Here is a 26,591-nt window from a genome sequence, read left to right on the forward strand (position 1 = left end):
AATATCTTTGTAGTAAAAACGGCTTTTCTTAGACACGAATGGTAAAGAAAATCGAGAATTTACTACTTTTAAACGTTGTCTTGGAATTTTCCAGCTGTTCGAGATTGGAACGGGAATTTTTTCCCGGTAAAGTATTTTCGGGATTCCACACATCCCTAATTTTGAACATCGCAGTGAGGTGGTCCGAAATATCTCAAAGGCCCGTTGGTCATTAGCTGTTTCAAAAGTTCATGACGTTACATATCATGGCATGTAGGAGATACGAGATACGTTCCATTTTTAGGAATATTGTTAATTCCACTAGTAGCACAAATTCAAACTCGAACAACATTGTGCACTCTAAACAAGTATGACAACAATGGCGTCTATTAACGACAGTGTGAATTTTACTATAGATTTGGATTCTATACAGCTTCCAGCGAAGAAGGAAGAAGAATTTAAAGAATTTTATACTGAAGTAAGTCTTTATATTAGTTAGGTGCATGTTATTTTTATCTTTTGAAGCCTCTCAATGTTGTAAATTAATCATTTTTTCGTTTACAGTGCCCATGATATTTGCTCATTTATCTGGTAAAAACTTGTTTACATACATTGCATACAGTGGTTGTCATTAGGATTTTAGTTAATAATATTAGTGTGATAATGTCGACTGAAATTCTGGTGCCACATAAGAGACTATCTATGTAGTCCATAAAAATTTAGTTGTTTGTGACGGAGTAAAGTTATATCTGAAATGTTGGATTTAGGACAACATCCATACGTATTAAAAATATATATTTTGTCTTGTTTCAACTTCGTTTTTTGTAACAATTGTTTTTTTTTTCAGTTATAAACATTTCTTGAGGCATCATTCAAATAACATAAAATTTATGAAGGGAATTTGACCGAATTTTAAGTCAAGAATTCAAAGGCCTGGTGCATATGGCAAGCATGGCATTTTGTGTCCTGGGATATTTTTCTTGTGTTACTTTCTCATGAAGATTCTTGTTTTATTGTTATTTTTGTTTATTTTAACAGTGGGTGATGAGAATTGTTTAAAATATAATTGCTGTAACAAATCATGCAAGATCTTAGTGTAGGAAGGGGGATTATGATGCACTTATGTGTGAGGGCAGTGACATTTGCTTGTAACCAGTTATTACCCTTGAACAATTTACAAACATAATAACTTTCCTGGGTACTAATTTACTACAGTTCAAACAGATTTCTTCATTTTTACAGAAGAAACTACTTACCTTAATAAGTTCCTGTAGCATTGTCTAACAAGGGGAAGGTGTTTTGTGTCATGTGGGGATGTATCATAGCGGAAATTTATGTTCTTCGTTGAAAATTCATGCTCCGACGGAGAATAGCCTTTGGCGCGTACATCATCACACGTCATGATTGTGTTTTGTTCATGTTCATTGGGTATCCAGTGTTTCGAACTGTCTGTGTTTGCAACGAAAGTTAGAAACATGACATGTCGTGGATGCGTGGTGAAATTCGTACCAGGTGTGGAAGATCCAGTCGATTTTTTTAATTTAATTTAACACTGGATCGTGAAGAAAGGAAAGGAATGTCCAAAATGTTGTAGTGAATGTGCTACTCGTTAGAAGGAATGGGCTGTGGGTATATGCCTATTGCCTAATATGACGTGTCGTGGATCCATGGTGAAATTCAGGTAAGTTTTCCGTATCCTGGAAACTGAATTCTTCAAATTTAAAAGTTTGGGGCTCATTTAGGAGCAGGTAACTCTGGTCAATTTCTAACATGCCTTTAACAGGGACTCTATAGAGGTAGACGGAGCGGAGGCGGGGCTGCGGTAGCGGTTGGGGCCGGTAGGTCAATTACCCCAGGGGCGGAGCCCGGAATCGGTGGGAAATTTTGACTCAAAAATTTCAAACTAAAATAATTTTTTACTTTAAATTTCCCACCGATTCCGGGACGGATAGCCCCAAAAACCATTCACGGATAGCGCCATGAAACATTACAATTTCCTTCGTAAAAAAAATGCGGAAAAGTTTTTTTTAGAAAAATTACATGAGATGAGCTTTGTTCACGGGTATTTCTTGGGTTCTGAAGGTTGAAACACTGCATAACGAATGAAAATCGACAAAAGACAACAGATTATGTAGGAAGGTGTACGTGCCATATTGTGTCTGAGGCAAGGGAGAAGACTACGAGAAAGAAGTACTCGTAATGTGAAAAATTGCAATTAGTTTAATCAAAAAACGTCAATACATCGTAAGGAACGTTCTGCGAAGCAGATAGGTAAGTACGAATGTCAAAAATTGACGAAACGAAGAAATTATAGGTGTTTGAACTATAGTAAATGTTTACTGATTTAAAGCCAATTTCTGTGTTATTTTTACATGCATTTTTGCGGTTTGTTCTATGCATACGATTTTCACATTGCTTTAGTTATGGAAAATTAAGGCAAATTTTAGTTTTAATGACAAAAAGAAATAAATCGAAGGCTTACCTTTGTGAGAATTTACCAAATTTCTTACATTTGGAAAACTATTTCATCTCTTCGGCCACTAAATATGAAATGTTTATTGAAGGATATCGCCAAAATCTTTGAACACAATCATATTTCAAAACTTTCACTCTCACAGAATACAATTTTCAAAAATTGTTTTCTTAAATTCACTTTTCAGTTTACAATAACATTGATGATTTTCCATGCACAGGTGGTGCGTAGTAAATGTTCACAGTATTCACTCATCACACTTCCTATATAAAAAAGAACTTCTAAATAGAAAAAGATGAGTTTTTTTTTCATTCACTCAAATGGAATGATTGTTTTAACAATTACTTTTGTTGTTGTTGGGCCTCCCGGAGGGCGTAGTGGTAGTGTTGTCACCTTGTAATCAAGTGGTCCTGGGGTCGATACCCGGTGGAGGCATCACACCAGTTCGAATTCGACAAACTGTAGGTCCAGTTGCGATTAGCCTTTATGTGCATAAAGTGGACTTGAAACAGCCTCTCACTTCCATTGTGCTTAATCAAGTAATCCTTCCACTCCCATGTTATTTTGAAATTCAGTGATTACAGAATTATGTAGTTCTATTCGAAACATAAAGTCTCTCAGAAGCAAATTAATGCATTCACTGCTGACTTTGGGATGCTGCGAGGTACACCACAGAAGGAAAAGTAAATGTAAGACACTGCAGAAACCATGCAGCTTCAGTGATCCTGACTGACTGAAATTTCCCTAACAATGCCAAAAAATCCCTCTCAGACCTCAAAATACCGTTTTGTGTACACACATACACCCACACCCCTATGCCCCTCCCCACACAACAGGTGTTTTTTCGTGAAAATTTTCCCGTTCCTGCATAACTTCCCTTCTGAGAAGATCCCCGAGGCGAATTCTGTGTCAGGACGAGGTCAAAGCACTGTCAGTCATTTCTGCGCCAAACTGCAAAACACGAAGCATGACAAACTCTTTTTTGATTCGAACTTTCACTAGCTAGGCTAGAAATGGACAAATCTCATAGCGCTTCTGGTAGTTCTTTTTAAACACTTTATTTTGCTTTCCTCAACTTTTCGGTGTTATCGTTAAAATGAAAACTTTACGTCCCTACTAATAAGGTGCAATCAAATATATATCGTAATTCAGTACTCATATGCTGGGTCATGCACAGCAATCAGTCCACGAGAATATCCCCAAAAGAGTGGGACTGGGGAAAGCAGGTCCATTTGCAGATTTTAAGGGTGGCATGAAGTCTTCCACTGCAGTCAGTGTCCTTGTGGAAGTACATGGGAGTAGATTTGAATGTTAGTTTTTGCTCTTTCATGATTTTATAGGAGTTATGACAGGTGTAAGGAGGAAACATGCTACCATTCATAGTGATGCATGTGAGATTGTAAGAAAAGTTATTGATTTCTGTAATCATGAATCTGCAGAAAAACAATATTTTTGGCCCATTACGCAGAGCACCAAGCAGTCATCTTGGGGCTGTTTACACTCCGTACTCCCTCAAGAATTAGATTGAAATTTATATTAATCAACAGATTTTGATGTTTTGCGTAATATAAAATTGGTTCCAGCATGCGGAAAACACATATAACGGAGATATTCAATCACGAAGTATGACCAGCGTAAGCAAAAATTTGTCACTTCGGAGTGCTTTCACTGCTTTTTATTATTAAAACCCATTGTATGCACACTCAAACAGCGAAAAAAACACGCCGATAATAACTATTGGTACCAATCCTAATCCAACTACGTAAAATTATAGTTGCTGTTGAGGAATGTCGTTTTGGGTGCTAGATTCACTTGCGCGAAGCCTTCAGGCTGTTCTTCTTCACGGTAAAGCAACACACTAAGGTAACAGATGTACTTTTTTTCACAATAACACATTTCTGCGAGCTGAAAATGTTCATAAACAACAATATTCATATACCATACAAGATATTTCACTTTCTCTAGGGGGTACAGAAGGTCAAGGGTACCGGCATCTGCAGCAATAGGTTTGTCAGAGCCAACGATCAAGGCCCCCTAACAGTAGAGTTGCCTGCCACTACATCACTTCACCTCCATCGGGGATCTTCTTGTGAGCTGTCAGCTGTACTTCATTAGTCATTTCAATATAGTTTCCATTTTGACATTTATTTCTCTTGTATTGACATTGGAATGTTGTTGGTTTCCATCAAAGACAATGTCATTCTGAGTATATTGAAACTAATTTTTTGGAGAATTGATACATTTTATCTCGCTATGCATTAAATTTGATTTTTTTAATGTGGATTTTGTGTTACCTCAACTTTTGTCACTGACAAAATTTGACATTGAATACTCATCATTGTATTGACAATACGATTCTTCTCTTCAGTGAAATTGTATTGCCCACTGTTTGAATGGTAGAATTATGGCACATATCTGAATAAATTTCAGGATTAAGCAGTTTTATATTTTATTGTGAACTGTCGTGTTTCAATTTTAATTTAATGAACGGTATGAATATGGAAACACCAATGATGTCTCAAGGAATGTTGGTTATTTTTTCTTGTAGCACTAAATATGTGCATACCATTATTGCTATTTGTGTTCTCTTCCACTGCAGCAGAGATTATATTTCAAAATGTGTCAGTATATGTGATGATTCATACATTTTTTGGCTGTAATATGGCTTCCTTACCAATTTTCACCCCTTTTATGAAATAGATTGTTAGCATTTTGAAAAAATTATATGTGTGATTTATTCACAAAAACTTTGACTTGGTGAGCAGAATAATATATAAATACTGTCTTTGTCATGATAAAATGTTTTGAACAAAGATTTGGGCTTTTGAGAATGTACGGGTCTGATAATTGAAGAAGTAAATTATATACTTATTGCAATATTCTAATTTGAAATTTTACTACTTTCCAATTATAAAATTTGGTCCTAGTTGACATCATCTTGGTAACATTGATTACCATAATGTGTTTGATTATATTGTAACAGTGTGTTGATTCCATAGTGTACGAAGGTCCCAGTTTATTATAGTTAGTGATTTAGGTTAATGTTACTGCAGTAATTTGTTACAAGTTCAAGTATGGCTTGGGGCCAGCTAGGTTCCTTCATTCTCACAATTTTTTGGTAGGTTAAACTTGGACCAAGGACTGAGGATGATGTTGCCATGGAGGATCTGAGGGATGAACAGAGGAATTTCAGCAAGTGAAGGTAACGAGGTTTTTGAAGGAGGAACTAAATTTAGTGAACTAGTCAGTGCTGCGTGATATGCGGGTAAAGAGTTCATTCATCATAAGGTGTTATTGGAGTATTGTAGAAACGTTATTAAATTTCTTTATGGATTAAGTATGCTTAATATTTAGTTACTTGTTGCTCTATGAAGATCATGGTAATGTCAGTGGCATGGAAGATCATCGGGAGGGCTTGATTTTTAGTAATCAGTATTTCCCCCCATTTTTTCTTGTGTGCTTTTATTTTTGTTAAATATAGGTGGCAGCTATGATCTAGCCTGGACATGCCACAGGATATGATATATAGAGCTAAGTACATCTGTGAGAACATAGAATTATGAGTTCATGTATTAGGTCATTTGGACCAAAACAAAAAATATTTTACTATGAATTATTTGCAGTTATGTCATATGTCGTAGTTTGTTTATTTTTGGAAATTAAGTTTAATTTTCAATTGTGTGGAAAGAACTTACAAGGGTCGTTCAAGGTTGACCGGGATTTTCGTACGTAAAAAATCGATGAATAGCCGGATCATGATGAAACATGTGGGTGACGTAATGTATTCCTTCGCGAGTAACTAGCACCCGGCATGACATATTTCGCGCATGCGCAGCAGTTGCAGCGAACATGGCGGCAAGCAGTGTGTCTGTGGCTGTGGAGCAGCAGTGTGTAATCATATTTCTCGTGAAGGAGAAAGTGAAACCAGCTGAGATTTTCAGACGATTGCAAGCACAGTATGGTGAACAAACGATGTCGCGGACGAGAGTGTACAAATGGTGTGAGCAGTTTCGCGAAGGATGGGAGCTGGTGACAAATTAAGCGCATGGACACATTCGCCCGACTGCAGTCACACCAGTGAATATCGTCCGTGTTGAGCAAATGATTCTTGAGAACCGGCGAGTAACAGTGCGGGATATTGCTGCCGAGGTGAATATCAGTGTCGGGAATGTTGAGACAATCATTCACGACCACTTACGCTTCCGCAAAATCTGTGAAAGGTGGGTTCCCCGCCAGCTGACATTCGATCACGCAGACGGTCTGTGAACAGCTTCTGAATCGGTTTCGAGCAGAAGGTGATGAATTGTTGCAATCCATCATCACCTGTGATGAAACATGGTTGCACAATTCAACCCAGAGACCAAAAGATGCAGCATGGAGTGGCGGCATAAAGGTTCCCCGCCCCCCAAGAAAAGCAAAACGCAGCCGTCCGCTGGAAAGATCATGGCAAGTGTCTTCTGGGACATGAAGGGCGTTATCCATGTGGATTTTCTGGACAAAGGGAGCACGATTAATGCCCAGTATTACTCCACATTGTTGAGTGGTGCTGTACGAAAGTACATTCGCAAGAAAAGACCTCGGATGTTGTCTGGAAATGTCGTTCTTCTCCATGACAATGTGACAACAACAACTCTGGCCGACATGCGCTGGGAAGGTCTGCCCCATCCCCCCTACAGTCCGGATTTAGCCCCCAGTGATTATCATTTGTTTGCACCCCTTAAAGACCATCTGGGAGGGAAGAAATTCACGACAGACGAAGCACTGTGGAGCGATGTCCTCCAGTGGCTACGACAACAACCAAGTTCTTTCTACGCCAAAGGAATTTGGGAGCTGCCAGAACGATGGCAATGGTGCCTCGGCGCGTTCGGAGAATACTTTGGAAAACTGACATAGTTTGGTGTTTCTTCTGCTACCTACTTCCTCTGCAGAAATAAAAGTCCCGGTCAACCTTGAACGACCCTTGTATTTAGTTAAGTAATGTGTGAGTTTCTTTGCATTTATAAAGCAACAAAGTACAGGTATACATTTATTATCCTTTTTTTTTTTAAAAAAAAATCATCTTTACATGGCGTTTAGTGAGGTTTTGACATCCCAGTAGAAAATAAAAACATCAAATGTGAAATTTTCCTTTAATGCAATAAAAATTAGAAATGTTATTTCTATGCTACAGAAAAATGAATTTAAAACTTATCCAACTCATTGTCATATTTTTACCAGGGCTGAGCCGATACCGATGCCAATACTCTCACATATTCCCACTGATACCTGTAATATTAAAGTTTTTTATAAATGTTGATTGATGTCAGTGCATAAATTTACCAAGATTTTAGCTTTATGCACCGGTATCGGATCAACCCTAATTTTAACTATTAACCTTTAACAGATGGGTGGTCTCTTTGGAATGACTGTGGACCATTCAGAATGACTGTTGTATGTAGTAATCAGTACTGTGTGACTGCATTATCATCTCTTTTCTCGGAAACCCGAGATGATATTTCAGTTTCCTGTTTTTTCCTTCACGTGTAAGTGTATGAAGATAAGACATGCAGGTATTGCAATTTTGTCGAGGCTATTTTATTTTTGCTTTCTTAAGAATTTTACAGCATGGACTTATATACTGCATGGAAATGTTTCTATAAATTCATAGAATGAGACCTATTCGTCGTGCAGAGGTGGAGTTTGTTTTATTTTGGATGCAATGGCTAGGGTTTTCAGTGGGTACAATGTTGATATTCCATCTTGATACAAGTGCAATTAGAAGAGGAAAGAAGATAATTTACTCAAGGAATCCCTTTTTGGGGAGCTGCCATCCCCTATATTAACCCTAAGTAAATAAATAAATTCCAAAATGTGGCACTGTTATGTACCTATAATCCTACTAAGTATAGTTGAACATTGTCCCATAGTTTATCATAAAATTAATTAATAGCATTAAAAAATGGTGTGTTGACATCTATTCATAAATAGGCTATTGGTTCCAGCAATATCTATGTAACCTGGTTATTTGAATTTTATACAAGAAAAGACCACTTCTTGAGGAATTATTACTGTTTTTTTGGTAAAAATCTGTAGAAATATAATATGTAAATTTCTCATAGAAATGTAATTTTTGAAATTTTCATCTTCTCCTGTCTGGCCCCTATTAGTGCATGGCACTATAAACTCTGTTTGACAGTATGACATGTATATCTATGCACAGTACCCACAAAAAATATTTACCCAACTTGCTGCTCGACTAAGGTACTATTATGTTTTCTTTATCACATTTAATTATTTTTTTGGTGATGAACTACTAACACTGTAGCTGCCATGTACATTTAGCGAATTGTCTATAGCACGCACAGTTGTACCACCTGCGTTTCAAGTGTGCGTATTCCCAAGAGACCAGTTGACCTGCCGGCAGTGAAGTGGCCGTTAAATTTGAATTTGTCATGTTTTGTAGGGCGCTCTGGGCAGATAATTGTAGAGTCAATGTGACTTGCTGGGAATAGTATTTTCATTCTACAAGCGCAAGATTTATATTATGTTTATTTATTATATTGTCGTGATTATTCTTTTCTTTAGTGCTAACTAAAATATTTTTCCATAAATGAATTATTTCCATCTATTTTTTTTTTTTTTTTTTTTTTGCAAGAGAGCGGCTGTGGTCTAGTCGTTGTCGACATCCATGGCGGAGTGATTAGCACAGCACCCTACAATGCCAGCAGTCTGGGTTCGAATCCCGGCTCTGACATGGATATCTGTATTTGTCCCAATGAGAATCCAGAGAACTTAGAGAAAATTAATATGTGTGAAACTTGAGAAGAACGTGAAAATTGGAGATACTACCGCTTAGGGGTATTCCTTTTACCCAAAAAGTTGCTATTTCATCTGACTGCCACGCGGGAGACACGGGTTCGATTCCCGAGGTGTGTGATCTAAGGTTGGAATTCTTCAGGCCTTGTCCTCTCATAAAGCAGCTCCTGGGCTCACCAAGTCTCAAATCAATGGGTACCTAGAGTCAACCCCAGGAAGGTGTGGGGGGGGGGGTGAAGGTGGCCTAAGCATGTAGCTGATCACATCATCTCCAAAATGGCTGAGATCGAGAATATGTGGGACCTTACCTTACCCTTCTATCTTTATTTTCCATCTCCTGCTAGTAGCCTGTGGTCACTGTCTAAGTTTGATACGCCTTGTTTATTTTGGCCATATGTAATAGTTTATTGGCTTTCTGTTAATTTCACAGACATCTGTTCGATATATTTGTTAGTTTCAATACTGTTGTTTGTGTTGATTTAAATTTGTAATTTTTGCTGTAGCTATATTTGTTACACGCAATATCGGAAGCGGAAGTCATTTCCGGTTTATAAACATTTGTAGAACTGTCCAATCTTTTATTGATTCCGTTGCCAGGACAACAGTGCGTGAAATGGAAAAAGTAAGTTGAGTTGCGTAAGATGATGTTTATTTAGTGAAAAACACTGTTTTATAGGAAAAGCCGCAACTTAATTCAAATGTGATTGCGTTTGTGAATATTATTGTTATTTTGCAGTGATTGTTTAAAAGTAAAATGTGTTATTAAATTTGTAAAATAGCAAGAAGCTATTTTTTTTTGTTCAAACCGTTTCGTCCTGAGAATGCTCATTGTAGCATAACATTAAGGAGAGTCTCATAACTCCGCCGCACAAGGAGATTGGGTAGCTACCGTGACGTAGTAATCCGTGATCCAGTGGCGAACACCAGAAAGGAACGTCACAGGTAAAATTGGCGCTCAACGTGAAGGCATCGATGATGTAAAAGGATAAATTGTAACTGTAATATCGTGTAAAAAAAAACGTGTGTTTTGTGCAGTGTGAAGTCATGAGGAAATTGTCGAGCGTTACAAAGTCTGATAACACATGTAAGTCATGTGATCGATTTTGCAGAGATATCAAGGTATGAGTAGGAGAATTTTGAGAAGCCAGAGCAAGAAGAAAATGGATAAATTGAGTTGTTGTGATGATAAAGATAAGCCCTTGGACAAAATATTTCAGTGCAGGAAATGCGAGGCGTATTTCCATTTAGGGTGTGCAAATTTGCCAATATCCAGAGAATTTCTTCCTGATGGTGACTTAGTTTGTAAAAATTGCAAATCGCATAGTGCTACTTTAAATATGGAGGTACTTTGTGGCTGGTTAAGGAGAATTGAAGAAGGAAGGAAAGAAGATCAGAATGAATTGAGGAAGATCATTGAAGAAGGAAGGAAAGAAGATAAGGATGAGTTGAGGAAGATCATTGAAGAAGGAAGGAAAGATGATCAGAATGAATTGAGGAAGATCATTGAAGAAGGAAGGAAAGAAGATAAGGATGAGTTGAGGAAGATCATTGAAGAAGGAAGGAAAGAAGATCAGAATGAAATGATAAAGAGGTTTGAGAAAATGGAAGAAGGAAGGTTAGAAGATAAGAATGAATTGAGGAAGATGATAGAAGAAGGACGGAAAGAGGATAAAAAGGAACTGATGAAGATTATTGAAGACGGAAGAAACAAAACTAAACTAGCTTTCAGGAACTTAGAGGAGGTATTTAGGAATGATAAGGAGGAAATGATGACGAGAATGAAAGCAGACCGAGAAGAATTGATGAAGAAGATTGAGGATGAGCGGAAAGATGATAAAAATGAAATGATGAAAGTAATAGAAGACAGAAGACAAGAAAACAAAGAAGAATTGGAAGCTGTGCGATGTGATTTGTTAAAACAAATTGATGAAGGGAGAGATGCTCTAAATAAGATAGAAGAAGTTTGGGAAGTAGACAGACGAAAAGTAATGAATGAATTGGACACCGTAAGGGCAAGGATAGAATCCGTCGTGGATCAGCAAAGTACTTCAAGGAATTTGTGTATGCAGGACAGTGAGAAGATGAATAAAGAAATTAACCAGAAGTTCTATTTTATGGAGGAATTCCTTTTAGGGAAGTTGGAGAGATTACATTTAGAATCTGTGCAAGGAAATCCAGGAATGACTGCTGGAAATACTGACAGATCTGTGGAAAATATTCGATGGGTGAGAGGTGATAATGACCCTTTGATTTCCGGTATATCTTCAACAGAATCTGTATCTTCTGCTGAATTGTTGACTAAAAGAAACAGTAAGAGGAGAAGACGTATCCAAAGTACAAAAGGGATACCCAGAGAAGATATTGATAAATCTCCTGATGTCTCTCATAGTCCATCTCACACTGGACATTTTTTTAGAATGTCGGATATTAACTCTCTGAGCAAATTTACCGGAGAAATAAATTCCATATCAGCGGAGCGTTATTTGGAAGAACTGAAAACGTCCATGGACATAATGAAAATGCCTATGTACTATAGATTAAAGGTGCTTCCTTCTGTAATGAAAGGGAAAGCTAAAGCCTGGTTTATTGCCAACGAGAGAAGGTGGAAGTCTTTTGAACAGTTTTGTGCCGCGTTTAAAAAACAGTATGCCTCTGCAGAAGCGAAGCAGAGAGAGATCCAGATTTTAAGAAACAGAAGATATTCCAAATCCTCAGGTCTTTCTATGGAGGATTATTGTTGGGATGTCTATGGGTCATACTGTAACTTGGTCGAACGTGTGGACCAAACAGAAGTGTTAAGTTTAATTATCCATCAGCTCCCATACAGAATACGGCAGCTAGTATTGACAAGAGATCCTCGAAACATTGACCAGTTGACCAACTTCTTGGGGAAGTACGAAGCCTCAGAACAGATAGATGGGTGGAGAGGCGACGGTAATAAAGCAGAAGAAAGGAGACCTAACCAACCTCGAGTTCGCAGAGTACAGATGACAACTTCTACTAATAATCCTGGAGGATCCCGCAGCGCAGAGAGCGGAAATGGGAAGGAACCAATCACCAGAGAAGGACAGCAATTCCCGGATGGAAGGTGGAAGAATAGAAACTGGACAAGTAACAGACTTTATAGAAGGACTACGCCGTACACAAATAGTTGGAGAAGAGATCAAAGAGCTCCAGAACGAAAAGAGTGTGCAATACAGACGGAAGAGCTACCTTCCAGTAATCTTAGAGTTACAGCGTCGCCATGGGAAATTAACTGCAATGAAGTTCTGGGTTTAGCCCAGCGCCCGTTGTAAGCGGTACTCTTACGCTTGCAATGAAGGGCATGCAAGTACAAGAAAGCGACGAAAGTGAAGACCCATTCCTAACAGAACATCCGTTAGAAGTATTGTACTTGAATATCGAAGCCACTCCTCTAAATTATTTAAAAATTAGAAAGACGATAATGGAAGAAGATAGGGATAATGTGAAGAAACCTGAAATTTCAGTCGAGGTATTAGGATTCCAAATAAAATGTACTCTGGACACGGGTAGCGAATGTACCCTTATGAATTATAATATTTGGCTTCAAGTACGAGAGCGATTACCAGGTCTTAAATTGCAGAAGTGTCCAGGCGTAATATTAAAAGATTTTGCTGGAAAAGAAAGATCACGGATAGCTGGATGTAGGCGAATAAATTTTGAAATTGGCGGTTTTATATTTGAAGATTTGGTATATGTGGTCAAGTGCTTAGAAGCTGACTTATTATTTGGTTATCCTTTCCTTCGAAGATACAAAGCCACTCTGGATGCAGGCGCAGAAAAATTGTATCTGATCAATGGCGGACACACAGTAGAGCAACATTTACTTCCTAACGCTGGAGATTCAGAGAAGGGCGAGTCGCGGGAGAAGACAGCCTTAATACAGTGTACGAAAGCGGAGGAAGAAGCTAACACTGATGAGTGGACTGCAACAGAATCAGACATGACTTTTGTACTTGATACAGAGTCTGAAGAAGACCTTGCTAGAAGGTTGAAACGTTACGTTAGTTTATGTTTTATAATAAAATAAATTACTGCCTTGGTCAGCATAGACATAAGAGATAAAGCCTTTGCTTCAGATGTTTTGAGAGTTGAGGAAAAGGAGCAGCTATTTAATTTATTGTTGAAATATAGAAGAATATTCGCCGACAAACCAGGATTATCTAGGAATTCTATCTGTGAAATAAATTTGACCAGTGAAGAACCTGTTTTCTCCAATCCTTATCCTGTTCCGTTGTCCAAGAGAAAAAAAGCTGGAAGAAGAATTATTGAAGTGGCAAGAGTGGGGAGTAATTATACCCTGCAATTCGCCATATTTAAATCCCTTATTAGTAGTGGATAAACTGGACGGGTCGGTTAGACCCTGCATTGATTTCAGAAAACTAAATAAACAAATTGTAGCTCCCAGGAGTACAGTACCTCAAATTCAGGAAGCTCTACAGAAATTTAGAGGGAAGAAGTATTTCTCCTGTTTGGATCTTGCTTCAGGATATTTACAAATTCCAATTAATAAGAAGCATCGATTTACACACATACATACAACGGAAGATCTTGGTGTTTTACGAGAATGCCTTTCGGTTTGACCAATGCTGTAGCTGTATTTATGTATTCCATGCACAATTTGTTTAATCCATCTACTGAGAAATTCTTGACAGTTTATATAGATGATCTTTTGATATTTGATGAAACGATTCACAAACATTTTCAACACTTATCATTCGTCTTGGATACTCTTCAGAAGGAAGGTTTTACAGTGAAACTTAAGAAGTGTGAATTCGGAAAGGAAGAAATTAAATATCTAGGCCATATTATATCCGGAACACACATCAGGGTTGATCCTATGAAGAATGAAGCCATTTTGAAATTTCCACGTCCCAGGAACAAGAAGGATTTGCAACAATTTCTCGGGCTGATTAACTGGAGACGTCGTTTTGTAGAGAATTTGGCACAAAAATCTGCCCCTTTAGAACAATGGTTGTCAAAGAACGTTAAATGGGAATGGACCAACACAAGAGAAAACTGTTTCAGAAGATTGAAACAGGAACTAGTGCAACTGCCGGCGTTAGCGCAACTCGATTTTTCTAAGACGTTTTGCATAATGTGTGATGCTTCTTCGTTAGAACTTGGATCGGTTCTATTTCAAGGAAACCACGAAACTTCAATAAATCTGACTGAGATTCACATTATTCAGTATGCCAGCAGAAAATTAAAGCCCCATGAAAAGCATTATACAGTGCAAGAACTAGAGTGTCTAGCTGTGTTATTTGCGATAGACCATTTTAAAGTTTATCTGTACGGTCAGAAATTTTTCATCTATACTGATCATAAAAATCTAATATGGTTAGAAAATAGTCTGCCTGGAATGGCAGATTAACGCGATGGGCTCTGAAACTTCAACAATATAAATATGAGATCATTCATATGGAAGGAAAGAGTAATAAGATCGCTGACGTACTAAGTCGTTATCCTGTGGCTGAAGGGGTTGTGGAGACAGAAGGCAACACTCCTACCATTCTACAGGTGTGGTCAGCTAAGAAAATTCTCATGCCTAACCAGGAGATCCAACTGTGGGAGGAGTCCCAAAGTCAAGATCCAATGTGTAAAGATATATCAGACAAGTTAAATAATGGAGATGAAGGGGCTAAATATTTTTTGAGGGAAGACCTTTTATTTAAGAATTCTAGAGGTAAAAAGAAATTCCATTGTATAGTGGTTCCGCAAAGTTTAAAGGATAAAGTGTTGGAGGCTGAACATGATAACACTGGCCATTTTGGGTTTACAAAAACTTATCAGAGAGTAAGAAAAAGGTACTTCTGGAAAAATATGAAGTCTGACAATTCACGATATATTCAAGAGTGCTTGATATGTTCAAAGAACAAGCCCGATAAGCTTGGGATATGTAGAGAGAGATTGACCACGACCCAAAAGAAACCACATGAAGTTCTGTCAATAGACATCATTGGCAAACTACCTAAGTCTTCATCGTTCTACTATATCCTGACCTTGATTGATGTAGGAACCCGATACTTAACAGCCTATCCGTTACGAACAGCCACTACTGGTGAAATTATTAGGAAGTTAGAGCAGGGATACTTCACCCATTACCCGAAACCTAAGTATGTGCTGTCCGACAGGGGAAGTCAATTTCTGTCCAAGCAATGGCTACAATTTATGGAAAACCACTCTGTTAGACCCATCAGGACCACTCCTTATCACCCAGCAAGCAATCCGATTGAGAGAAGCAATCAGGAAATTGTAAGACTTTTAAGGACGTTTTGCAATCGGAAACACGACTCCTGGTGCAAACAAGTGAGGACTGTTGGCTCATCAATAATTCTATATCCGAGGCTACCGGTTATGCCCCAGTGGAGTTATTTTATAATCGACCTGTAGCAGCTAACTTACTGCAGGAATTAGACTGGCCTGAAGACAGTGAGTGGAAGACTCTAGCCTGGGAAACCAAATTATTCATCGCAGAAAGTCGAAACAGCCGACAGAAGAACAAGAAGAACATACGGATCAATCCCCATTCGTTCACACTAAAAGAAGGAGATCTGGTTTTAAAAAGGAACCACCGGTTAAGTTCAGCTAAAGATAAAGAAATATCCAAGTTCTTTGAATACTTCGTTGGCCCGTATGTAGTTGAGGATGTTAAGCACAACACAGCTAACTTGCTGGATCCTGGGAAGGACAAATTAATAGGAAGGGAAAATTTTTCCAACCTGAAGAAAATTAATTGTTCACCCGAAAGAACACAGGAATTATTGCAAAGATGGCATCACCAGATCAAAAAGGACTAATTTTCGTAGCAAAGAAAATTTCGTACATAAACATTACCTCAATTTTCTTTGTTTGTATGGGAGGAGAACTTGATACGCCTTGTTTATTTTGGCCATATGTAATAGTTTATTGGCTTTCTGTTAATTTCACAGACATCTGTTCGATATATTTGTTAGTTTCAATACTGTTGTTTGTGTTGATTTAAATTTGTAATTTTTGCTGTAGCTATATTTGTTACACGCAATATCGGAAGCGGAAGTCATTTCCAGTTTATAAACATTTGTAGAACTGTCCAATCTTTTATTGATTCCGTTGCCAGGACAACAGTGCGTGAAATGGAAAAAGTAAGTTGAGTTGCGTAAGATGATGTTTATTTAGTGAAAAACACTGTTTTATAGGAAAAGCCGCAACTTAATTCAGATGTGATTGCGTTTGTGAATATTATTGTTATTTTGCAGTGATTGTTTAAAAGTAAAATGTGTTATTAAATTTGTAAAATAGCAAGAAGCTATTTTTTTTTGTTCAAACCGTTTCGTCCTGAGAATGCTCATTGTAGCATAACATTAAGGAGAGTCTCATAACTCCGCCGCACAAGGAGATTGGGTAGCTACCGTGACGTAGTAATCCGTGATCCAGTGGCGAACACCAGAAAGGAACGTCACAAGTTCCTACTGGGTAATATTTTCATGCTGTTCATTTTCTTCTTTACTTCCTTGTTTACCAATATACAATCTATTACAGACTTTCATTCATTATTCCAACTGTCTTTTGTGATTTTATGGCTGTCATATTGCTTCTTAAACCAGCTATTACCCACTAACAGTCCGTTTCTCTTACCAAAGCCCAGTAGCCTCCTTCCCTCCTCATTCCTCTGTCCCCATCCATCTGCTCCAAGTATTTCTGTATATCCTTTCATGTCTCTTCCCACTTGTAAATCACCCATCGCAATTTGCCATTCTTTTCCTACATGTTCTTCCAAGTCTTCTTCAAATTCTTCTTTCTCCTCCCTTGTATATCCTGTTTGTGGGGCATACACTTGAATTATTTCTTTTACTTTTCCTTTTATATTCATTTTTAATTTTATTCTGTCATTTACCCTCTCTACTTCCTCATTTATTCCACTTGTGACCACAAATTCAACCCCACTTCTCCTGCTCTCTTCAGTACCTGCCCAGTACAGTTTATATTCTTTCTTTAATTTCATTTCTCCTCTTCCTTTCCATTTCGTTTCGCTCATTCCTAAGATGTCGATTTCTCTTCTCTCCATTATACCTACAATTTCTTCAGTGTTCTTCCAGCCAATATTCAATGTCCCTTTTCGTAGCCCACGTCATCTCCAATTTCCAGTCTGGCTTGCTTCTTTCTTTTCTCGAATTTTTTATATGTTTTCGGCTGTCTGCTATTCAGGCCTGTCACAGCCTACACCTGGGTGGTGGGGCTGCCACCTGTGGTTTCCCAGGTACACCCTTGTTTTCTGTTAGGGTTGCAAGGGTTGCAACTCCCTTGGCCTTTCTGGATCCCTCTAGGCCCACAAGACAGGGGGGGGGGACACTTTTATGGCGGTGTTTATTCACCATGACACAAGGCTGTCGATGTGTATTTGTGGTATTTGCTGACACCCTCCACACCCTGTAAGATTTGCCGCCTCAGTCCAGGACTGCTTATTTGTGTTTCCCCTTATTCACACCTTCCCCTCATATCTGAGGGAGGTTTCACTATTCGCCACCAGTGACCCGTCCAGTTGCTGAGTCTCGCACCTGATAATGATAAGCAGGTTTTAATCCCTTGAACGACCAGGTGTCATGTTGGCCTCACATGCATCAATTAATGGTAAATCACAAAGAGTCCGACAAAGATTGATTGATTGATTTGATGTTTTAAGTCCACTTTATGTACAGTAAGGCTAATTGGGACTGGATCTACAGTTTAAAGTGGGATCCGAACCACTATGTGCCTCCACCGGGTATCGGACCCAGGACCCCTTGATTACAAGGCAATGACACTACCACTGTGCCATCGGAGAGGCCCTAATGACCGACAAAGGAAAAATGAAATTTTGGGTCTCCTGGGTATGCCAAAAAAAAACCTGCTGGTTTTCTAGAATAGCATATGCTTGTACCGCCGGCGGTACATGTGGCAGCTAAAGTGTTAAACTGTGATCAACAAAACTCTGCATGAGAAGAATACTTCATTTTAGATTTTTTTTATTCACATCAGTTAAGTATTGGTGGCCACATTGGCTCTTCCAATATTTATTTTTTGTGAAATTTTAAATTTTCAGTTTCTGATTCTGTTTTTTGGGAACTGGATACCATAATTACCCTTCATACAAGAGCATGATACTTTGAAGGACAAAAGTCCCAACCACAACTGTAAATAGTTTTCCTTCTACAGTGTTTTTGCACAGCATTGCACATTAGAAGAGTGTCCCCTTGAAAACCTCCTGTTCACTAAAGCTTAACCTGTAGCTACTGAGCACTTTTTATGCCTCTTGGTGACGGAAGATTTTCAAGTGCTAACTTTTCAAAGATGCAGTCATGTACGAAAGAATTTGATAAAAATTTACACCATAGAGAGTTTAAATCATGGTTGTGTGTGTGTTTGTATCATGCAGACAGTTTTCTTTACTGTCTACTAGGTAGGGGGCAAGTCGAGGGTGGCCAAAGTTCAGAATGTTCACCTAAAATTCTGTTTACTTATTTATCCTTTAGTTCAGAAATTTCTCACCTGGTAACATGTTTTCCAAGGAGTGGTCTCTAGTCCTTAATTTCAAGTATAAAGCATACAGGCAAACCTACAAGCTTCTTCCAACACAATGTTAGAACCAATTTTTGGGAATAGATAGCAACACTACCTTTTTATATTGTGTAATACTCTTGATTTTTAAATTTTGTATTATTTTTTTTTTTTCATTTAACCTATTGAGCAGTACGGACATACATGTACGTTTTTGAATGCCTTGTAATCAAGGGGTCCCGGGTTTGATACCTGGTGGAGGCACACACTGGTTCAGATCCCACTTTAGACTGTAGGTCCAATTCCGATTAGCCTTACTGTACGTAAAGTGGACTTAAAACACCAACTCATTACATGTACGTTTTGAACTTTGCACCAAAGAAGTACTGAGTGAATGTCACCAGTACTAAGTGTTCTGACATTTTATTGTGGAGTACACAAGGTTACAAAATTTCATTAAATAATTGTACACCCCTTAAAGTTAATGGGAGGAACAAAGAATATCACGTTTAATACCATTTTTATTATTCATGATATTAATATCATTAATAATAATAATAATAATAACCCATGGCACTACAGTCTGGGAAGGACCTTGGCCTATCTCCCGACTGCCAGTTTCCGTCCCACAATCCTACCTAGAGGTGTGTATATCTTCAACTGATGTGGGTTCAGCACGTCGAACCCTCAGCCGTCATAGGAGATTTCCAAGAGCAGGTTATGCTACTCACTCATAGCATCCAAATTTGCTCACGATGGTGGGTTGCTACCGGTCCTATACACAGGCTGAGAACCTAGGCAGACTCAACCCCATGCCGTTCCACAGTCTGACTCCAAAGCACAGTGCCTTAGACCCACAAGGCCACGGAGGACAGTAGTCACGAAAAATAAAATGCTTGTAATACATTTTTTTTATTTGAATCAAAAAATTCACTACAGGGAGATCAGTTGCAAATGAACGTACATCCTGCTCAATGGGTTAATTCCCAAAGATTCCAATATGATTTATTGCATGATTTACATAGAACCATTACAGCTTAGAATTTTTGTGTTCATTTTCATAGTGATTCAAGGAAGTAAAATGCCCTGATTTCTTCTTCTAATGAATTTGTTGGACAGCAAAAGTCCAGCCCCTTCTCCACACATAAAAGTAATTTTTGCTCTAGTAGTTCTATGATATTATATGTATCTGTATATTCTTATGGTAAAAACCTTTAATTTAAACACCTCAATACGTTTTTTTTTAATGCAACTTTTTGACAAACATGCAATATTCAGTTTAATTCCCAGAAGGGCCCTCTGTATGCTAAATTTGATTATCTGTACATTAGCAGCTTCTGTCACTTTCGAGATACTCTTCTTGTGAAACTATTATACCACTGATGGAAAATCTTGGAAATCATTTTGTTGTACACTAGTAGTAATGTTGTCATGTTCCATTGAATATGAAGAATGTTTCCAAATCTTTATCCCTTTTTGTAATTTTGGATTAATCAAAAAATGTCAGGGGCTACATAAGGTGAATGAGTCCATTTGTGTAAAGAATTTCGCAGTCAGGAACTTTCACCTAACTGTTGTGTAAATGAGGGAAATAGGCAATGTGATTGGTCACTTGCAGGGTTGCCTTTCCTACTAGTTACAGCAGGCACTCGAAACAGCAAATGAGACGGAGGCATTCTTAAAATTTTCCGACACTCTCACACTGTTGGAGGCGGGGAATAATTTCAGCCCTGTTTTAACAATTGAATTGTTTGTAGCCAGGATTCTGTCCCAAAACAGCCCACATTTTTGTTTGGTATGCTACACCTACTGTCACTTTAATTACCGTGGAAGTACAGTGTTTAACAACGGAGAACGTCTCATCCAGTCAGTTTGCTCCACATTTTACCAATTTCACCACTGCGAACCTGCCTGCTGTTTGATTTCTGAGGTTGAGTTTTTTGAGCATACATTAAGCACATATAGTCTAATTAGGACTTGACCTACAATTTAAAGTGGGATCTGAACCACTATGTGCCTCTAACGAATATCGAACCTACGACCTCTTCATTACAAGTCAGTGACGTTACCGCTATGCCTTGGGGAGGAGATGCTAGCATGCCTTGGGAATCAGGAGCATTTGCATTAATGAGGTTTGCACCAATAATTTCCTGCGGCATAGAGAGAAGGTTCTCCATAGACACCAGTAGCGTACGCAGGATTTCATCAAGGGGGGGGGGGGGGGGTTATTTCTAAAACTGCCAAATTCATATTACCAGTGTTTTATTATAGTTTACTTAATACTACTATTACTACTAATGCTGCTGCTGTTACTACTAATATCACTACTACTACTATTAAGTAGTAGGGATCTACATAAATATACTTATGAAAGCAAGAGAGCGAAATTATTTTGTAGTCATTCGATTTTTAACAAATTCCAGGAACATGTCAACTTCGTTATGAAATAATTGTCTAGTCAACGGTTAGTTGTATATGAAAACATTTTAAAAGTGAAGAAAATCCATAGAACAAGCAAATATATTAAAACAAATTTAAATAATCAAAGTATGGAACTCACCCAGCAGGAGGATAAAGAGGCACGATGTAGAATTCAAACTCACTATATACATGTAGGTCAATTTCACTGAGTCTATTTTTGGGTTCAAAAGTAAGTTTAAACTAATAAATAAATCAAATAATATGTACGGCGCCCACCCAGCGTCGAATAACATGGGTACCTGGGGGAAACCCTGGGGGGTAAAGGCGGTCAGGGGCGTGATGCTGATCACATCACCCCCACTCATGACCGGATTAAGAAAGTGTGGGGCGTTACCCCCACACCCCCTATATGCCTTCATGGTGTGGTGCTATGCACAGGGGAGCACTTTACCTTTTGTACGTATTTGTCCCTACACATTGGAAATCACAGCACAATGTCCAAACGACGACTTTTTTTTTCATTAGTTCATTCAACTGCAGTTGGAGTGTGCTTCTTATGTATGTTCAGGAGTGCCAATCCATTTAATTGTGAATTTCCTGTAGAATTGCGCAAATATGTCTTTAGGCGGCGCAATGTTGAGAAAGATCGTTCATTTGTCGACACGGGCAGCTCAGCCAATATTTCTAGCAATGCAAATATATTTGGCATTATGTTTGGATTGCAAATGACTAATCCATCTATAGCAGTTTTTGGTTGGTCTACCTTCTCATGACGTGCAATTTTTCTGTACCATAATTTTAATTCAGTGTTCAGGTCTTCTTGGCAATCGCTTCGTACGTCGCTGGCATAGAACTCCGTGAGCGAAGTGAAAGCAGCAACTTGAGAAGGCAGAGGGTTGCTAGGTAAAAGACACTGAAAACTCTTTAAAATGTCCTTATGTTTCAAGAAACGAGAATCCAATTGGGACATAAAGGCATCCAGAAATGGGATAAAAGTAGAGACGCGAAAGTAAATTTCTGGCATCGCAGATGGTAAGTCCAAGTTCACACGGTTTCTCTGTCGTGCTGCCATGCGGGGGGATTTGAATGGAGGACCCCAACCTATCTAAGACTTCGGAAGCACAAGTGAAGATTTTTAGAAATTCTTCATTGACATTTTTGCGCAAGGATTTCATTTCATTGTTAATATCTTCAGCGAGGTTTAGGGCTTCCAATAGATCAATTCTGCAGGAATTTACACAAAGGCAGACTTAAAGAAAACAGCTTTTGAATACAAAACAGAGATATCACAAATTGACAATCACTCAGAGCACATAAAATTGAATTTGCCTGTGTCGACGAGTCTTTGTCTTTCCATTCTGATATGTTTTGGAGTGTTGCAATAATAGGGTCATACAATTCCACCACCGCGGCCACTGAGTCATACCTTTCCAACCAACGCGTTGCACAGAGTTTAATTAATTTTTCATGCCGTGAAGTTGTAGTTTCCAATTCATTTATCGCCGATTTTAAAACATGTTGCCTTTTAGGTGTATTAAGAAATTCATACAGTCTCGATATTGTGCCCATGCAGTTTCTAATAGCAGCAACTTCACAAGCACTGGATACAGCTAAGTTGAGACTGTGAGCAGAGCAGTGAACATACAAGGCTGATGGAATTATTTCCTTTACACGTGCCTGGACTCCGTTCAGTTGTCCTGACATTGACGCAGCTCCATCATATCCTTGTCCACGAATTTTATTTAAGTCTATATTTAATGAACGCAACTTGTCCAACATAGCCTTTGCGATTCCCTTTCCGGTCACATCATACAATGGTATGAATTGTAAAAAGTTTTCTCTCACAACGAATTCTTTTGTGTCAACATAACGAACGCACAGTGATAATTGTTCTATGCCTGCTGTATCTGACGTCTCATCGGCAAGGATAGAGAAGAAGCTGGAGGAATTAAGTTCGTTAACAAGATCTCGAACAATCAGGTCGTTGCACGCTTCAATTATTTCGTTCTGTATTCTAGGACTTATATATTGAGCATTTCCGGCACTACTAGTCAATATACTTTTTAATGCGGAATCAGTCATACTTCGAAAGCGAAGAAGTGCCCTGAAGTTGCCGTCATTCTCTTCTGGTTCTTGATCAACTTCTATTCGCCCCGAATCCCTGTGGCCTCGCAGTGCGAGACACTGTTTGCCGCAGAACAGGACAGTTTCAATTATAGGAACAACTTTTTTCCTGTTTTCAATTTTTTTATGCATAGCTGCAGTATCTATTAAAACATCGATAGACTGTTTCTTACCACACAAGATATCGGCCAAAGTACTTGCAACCTCCAAACTTTCCTTGTGATAGAGACACTTTTCATGTTCTGAAAACCGCCTGACGGCGTCCTTCCAATTTTCAAACTTCACACTACACAGTTGACCTAAGGGCTGCTTACCTGATCCAGCACCATCACTTGGAGCAAAGAGGGCGCAAAATTTACAAAAACTTTCTTCCTTAAATTCGGAATATGCAAGTCACTTCCAGCGATAAAGCCACTTAAACTGAAATCGCAAATTTCGCTTTCCTTTTGATGGAAACACAAATCCTGGATCTGGTTCCCAGACATTGTTCAAGACGTCCAACTTTTTTTCATTGGACAAGTTTCTTCCTACGTAAAGTCCAATGTCATAAGCGTGTGGTTCATTAGTACGTGAAGATGTAGATGATTCCTGAACAAAAGCAACACATTTATCACTTCCAGGCGATTCACGAGCACTTCGACATTATTTAGCGATGTAGATGTAGGTTCAGCATCACTTGATAGTTCACATGGGGATGCGAAATCGTTACTGGGAAGAATATTCACAGTAACGTCACCACACGAAGCACTCTCCGATGGCGTGGAATTTTCACAATTCTTGCGAGAATCACTACGTGACTTTTTGCAAAAAAAATTCAAAATTGAACTTTGCGATCGCTTAGACATATCGTCGGATCCAAAACGACATGACACTGTAAAGGGTTTATGTTCAAATGAGAAACTCGCCAATACCGTTCTCAAAATCTACTATGCACGTGCACGGTAATTCACATCTGGATTGTCTCGCTGTTCTTACCAACAAAAGTTCCAGGGCCGCAGAAAGGGAAGACAAACATAATTGCTTTGAAAAGAAAAATTCCGCTATAACAAAGTTGAATTTCTCGTAACGGACAACTGTGTGTCACTCTTGTGAAGCCACCAGTAAAAGGTCGCCGACAAGGAACAGCGATGCATTTGTAAATCCAGCTTTCCTTTATTTCCTGCCGTATAGTATTGCTCGACGGAGGACAGGCATCATAAAATGGTCATTTGTCTACTCTTGAAGCCGAGAACAACAAATTTGAGGGTGTGCCACTCTGCGCTCTTGGAATTTACGATGTTGCTAAATTGAGAAAAGATGAAAATAAGGTCTTGAAAGTTTGCTGGGTTCTTTGACGGCAAGATGAAACTGTCTTCCGAGTGTCTGATACCCCACCCCATTAGTGCAAGGAATGAAAGAAAGGTTTGTTGACACGTGTTTGCCGCCTGCTTTGACCCAGCGTCGTGAGGACAATTGAGCAGTTACTTGTAAAGAGATTAACTCTTATTGTTGTTCGAATTCAGAAAATCAAACGTGCCGCGTTAAACAATGGGAAGGCGGACTGTTGACTGTGTATTTTTGTCGGCTTAGCCTTTGTCTCCATTAGCTGCTAGTACAACGAACCAAGTATTTTTCCTTGCTTTCTTACTGGTAATTATTGCAGCTGATACAAAAACAACTTTTTTTCTCTTGAAAATCATAGGGGCTCTCATATTATATTTTAAAGAATTTGTGTTTGTTTTCAAGGCATTCTTCACTCTTAAAGACGTGCGTGTTTGGAATGCAATACTTTCCTCCGAACTGCATGGCAATAATTATTCAAATGTTTATTGTTATTATTATTGTCACAGCTCTTTTACTGTGATAAATTGGCCATTTCTTGAAAAAAATCGTATTTCAATATCCAAAGGGGGGGGGTTAAACCCGGTAACCCCCCCCTTGCGTACGCCACTGATAGACACTTCTGGGTTGTAACATTGAAAGGTAATGGGATTGTTGGGATTGTTACAACCCAGAAGTGTCCCTGATGCATACTCACAGACAACTGGGAGAACTTCACCATGGAGAACATTGAAGCATATGGCGGTGCAGTACTTCAAAATATGATAAAGTTTTTACATTGGACAAATTGTATATTTTTTTATAATCAAAGAATAGTATTCATTACACTTAAAATAGTAAATTGCATCTAAAACCAGTTATTCCATAAAATTATTATTAATTAATAATTATATCTATTAATTTATTATAAGCACCTAAAAATCTGTTTCCTACTTATAACACTCCTGGTTTCAAATATTACCTACACTTTACAGATAACAAAATTGACAAGAGATAAAGTATTTTGTGATTTTTTTGTAATTTGTGGAGAAAACTCACTTTCAGATAATTTTCTATTGTATTTTTCTAGGTCAAGGAGATAGAAAAACGAGACTCGGTTCTAACACCGAAGCAACAAATAGATCGACTGCTTCGGAAAGGCTCAACGTATTTTAATTTAAACCCTTTTGAAGTTCTTCAAATTGACCCAGAAGCCCCTTTGGACGATATTAAGAGGAAATACAAAAGGGTAATTTGAGACGTCTGTGTTTATGTACATGCATGAATGTTAGCATTATGTGTAAAGAAAGCATATCTTGATCCTAGCTGGTAATGGTTTATTAAGTATGAGATGGGATTTTAGTAATTTTCTTTATCCTGGAAGTTGATCACAACTTCATGTACTGTGTTATGAAAGATTTGCGTAGGGCTCCACACATCCTTGATTGAAAATGAAGATGATCTGATCAGCAGCATGTTCATTGTTTTTAACCCTCTCTCCAGGTACTCTGGAAAATTTCACACCTTTGGAATCAACCCAACCATGGGAATCGCCAAAAATTGTGTGTGTGGGGGGGGGGGATGGTTCAGGCCATTGTTGCTTATGGTTATTGTTACAAAATAACAACTATTTTAAACTAATTTAAATAAAACAAATTTTATTCCAAATGTATTATTATATTCTTGGGAAGACTTTTATACTCAAGCCACCAGGTGAGAAAACAACTGTTCTTATTATTATTATTATTTTTTTTTTTTACATACTATACAGTTGCTGTACCGACATGCACAGTTATTCTAATTTATTATTAGCTTTTACACACATCGTTCAGCAAAAATCTTTAAAAGTTAGGTAACTTTAGGGTGATTCCATAAATCATTCATTGGTGGTTGCATGACCATTTTAGAAAAAAATCATTTTTAGTACGAGGGCCACTATTTATATTTTGAGCCTTGGCAACAC

At 38.3% G+C, this 26,591-nt stretch overlaps 1 protein-coding gene across 1 annotated transcript in view; it reads left to right on the forward strand.

Moving 5' to 3' along the window:
• The first annotated feature begins 266 nt into the window (after positions 1 to 266).
• Positions 267 to 26,591, forward strand: part of LOC145988778 (dnaJ homolog subfamily C member 8) — a 59,037-nt gene continuing 32,712 nt past the window's right edge. The window contains exons 1-2 of the mRNA XM_083123956.1: positions 267 to 457; positions 25,719 to 25,877. Coding sequence (XP_082980082.1) covers positions 350 to 457; positions 25,719 to 25,877 — 267 coding nt within the window. The 5' untranslated portion in view covers positions 267 to 349. The remainder of the gene's footprint in view (positions 458 to 25,718; positions 25,878 to 26,591) is intronic.

Source organism: Lepisma saccharinum, chromosome 6 (assembly GCF_977018435.1).
Source record: "Lepisma saccharinum chromosome 6, izLepSacc3.1, whole genome shotgun sequence".
In the NCBI taxonomy this organism is placed as follows: domain Eukaryota; kingdom Metazoa; phylum Arthropoda; class Insecta; order Zygentoma; family Lepismatidae; genus Lepisma; species Lepisma saccharinum.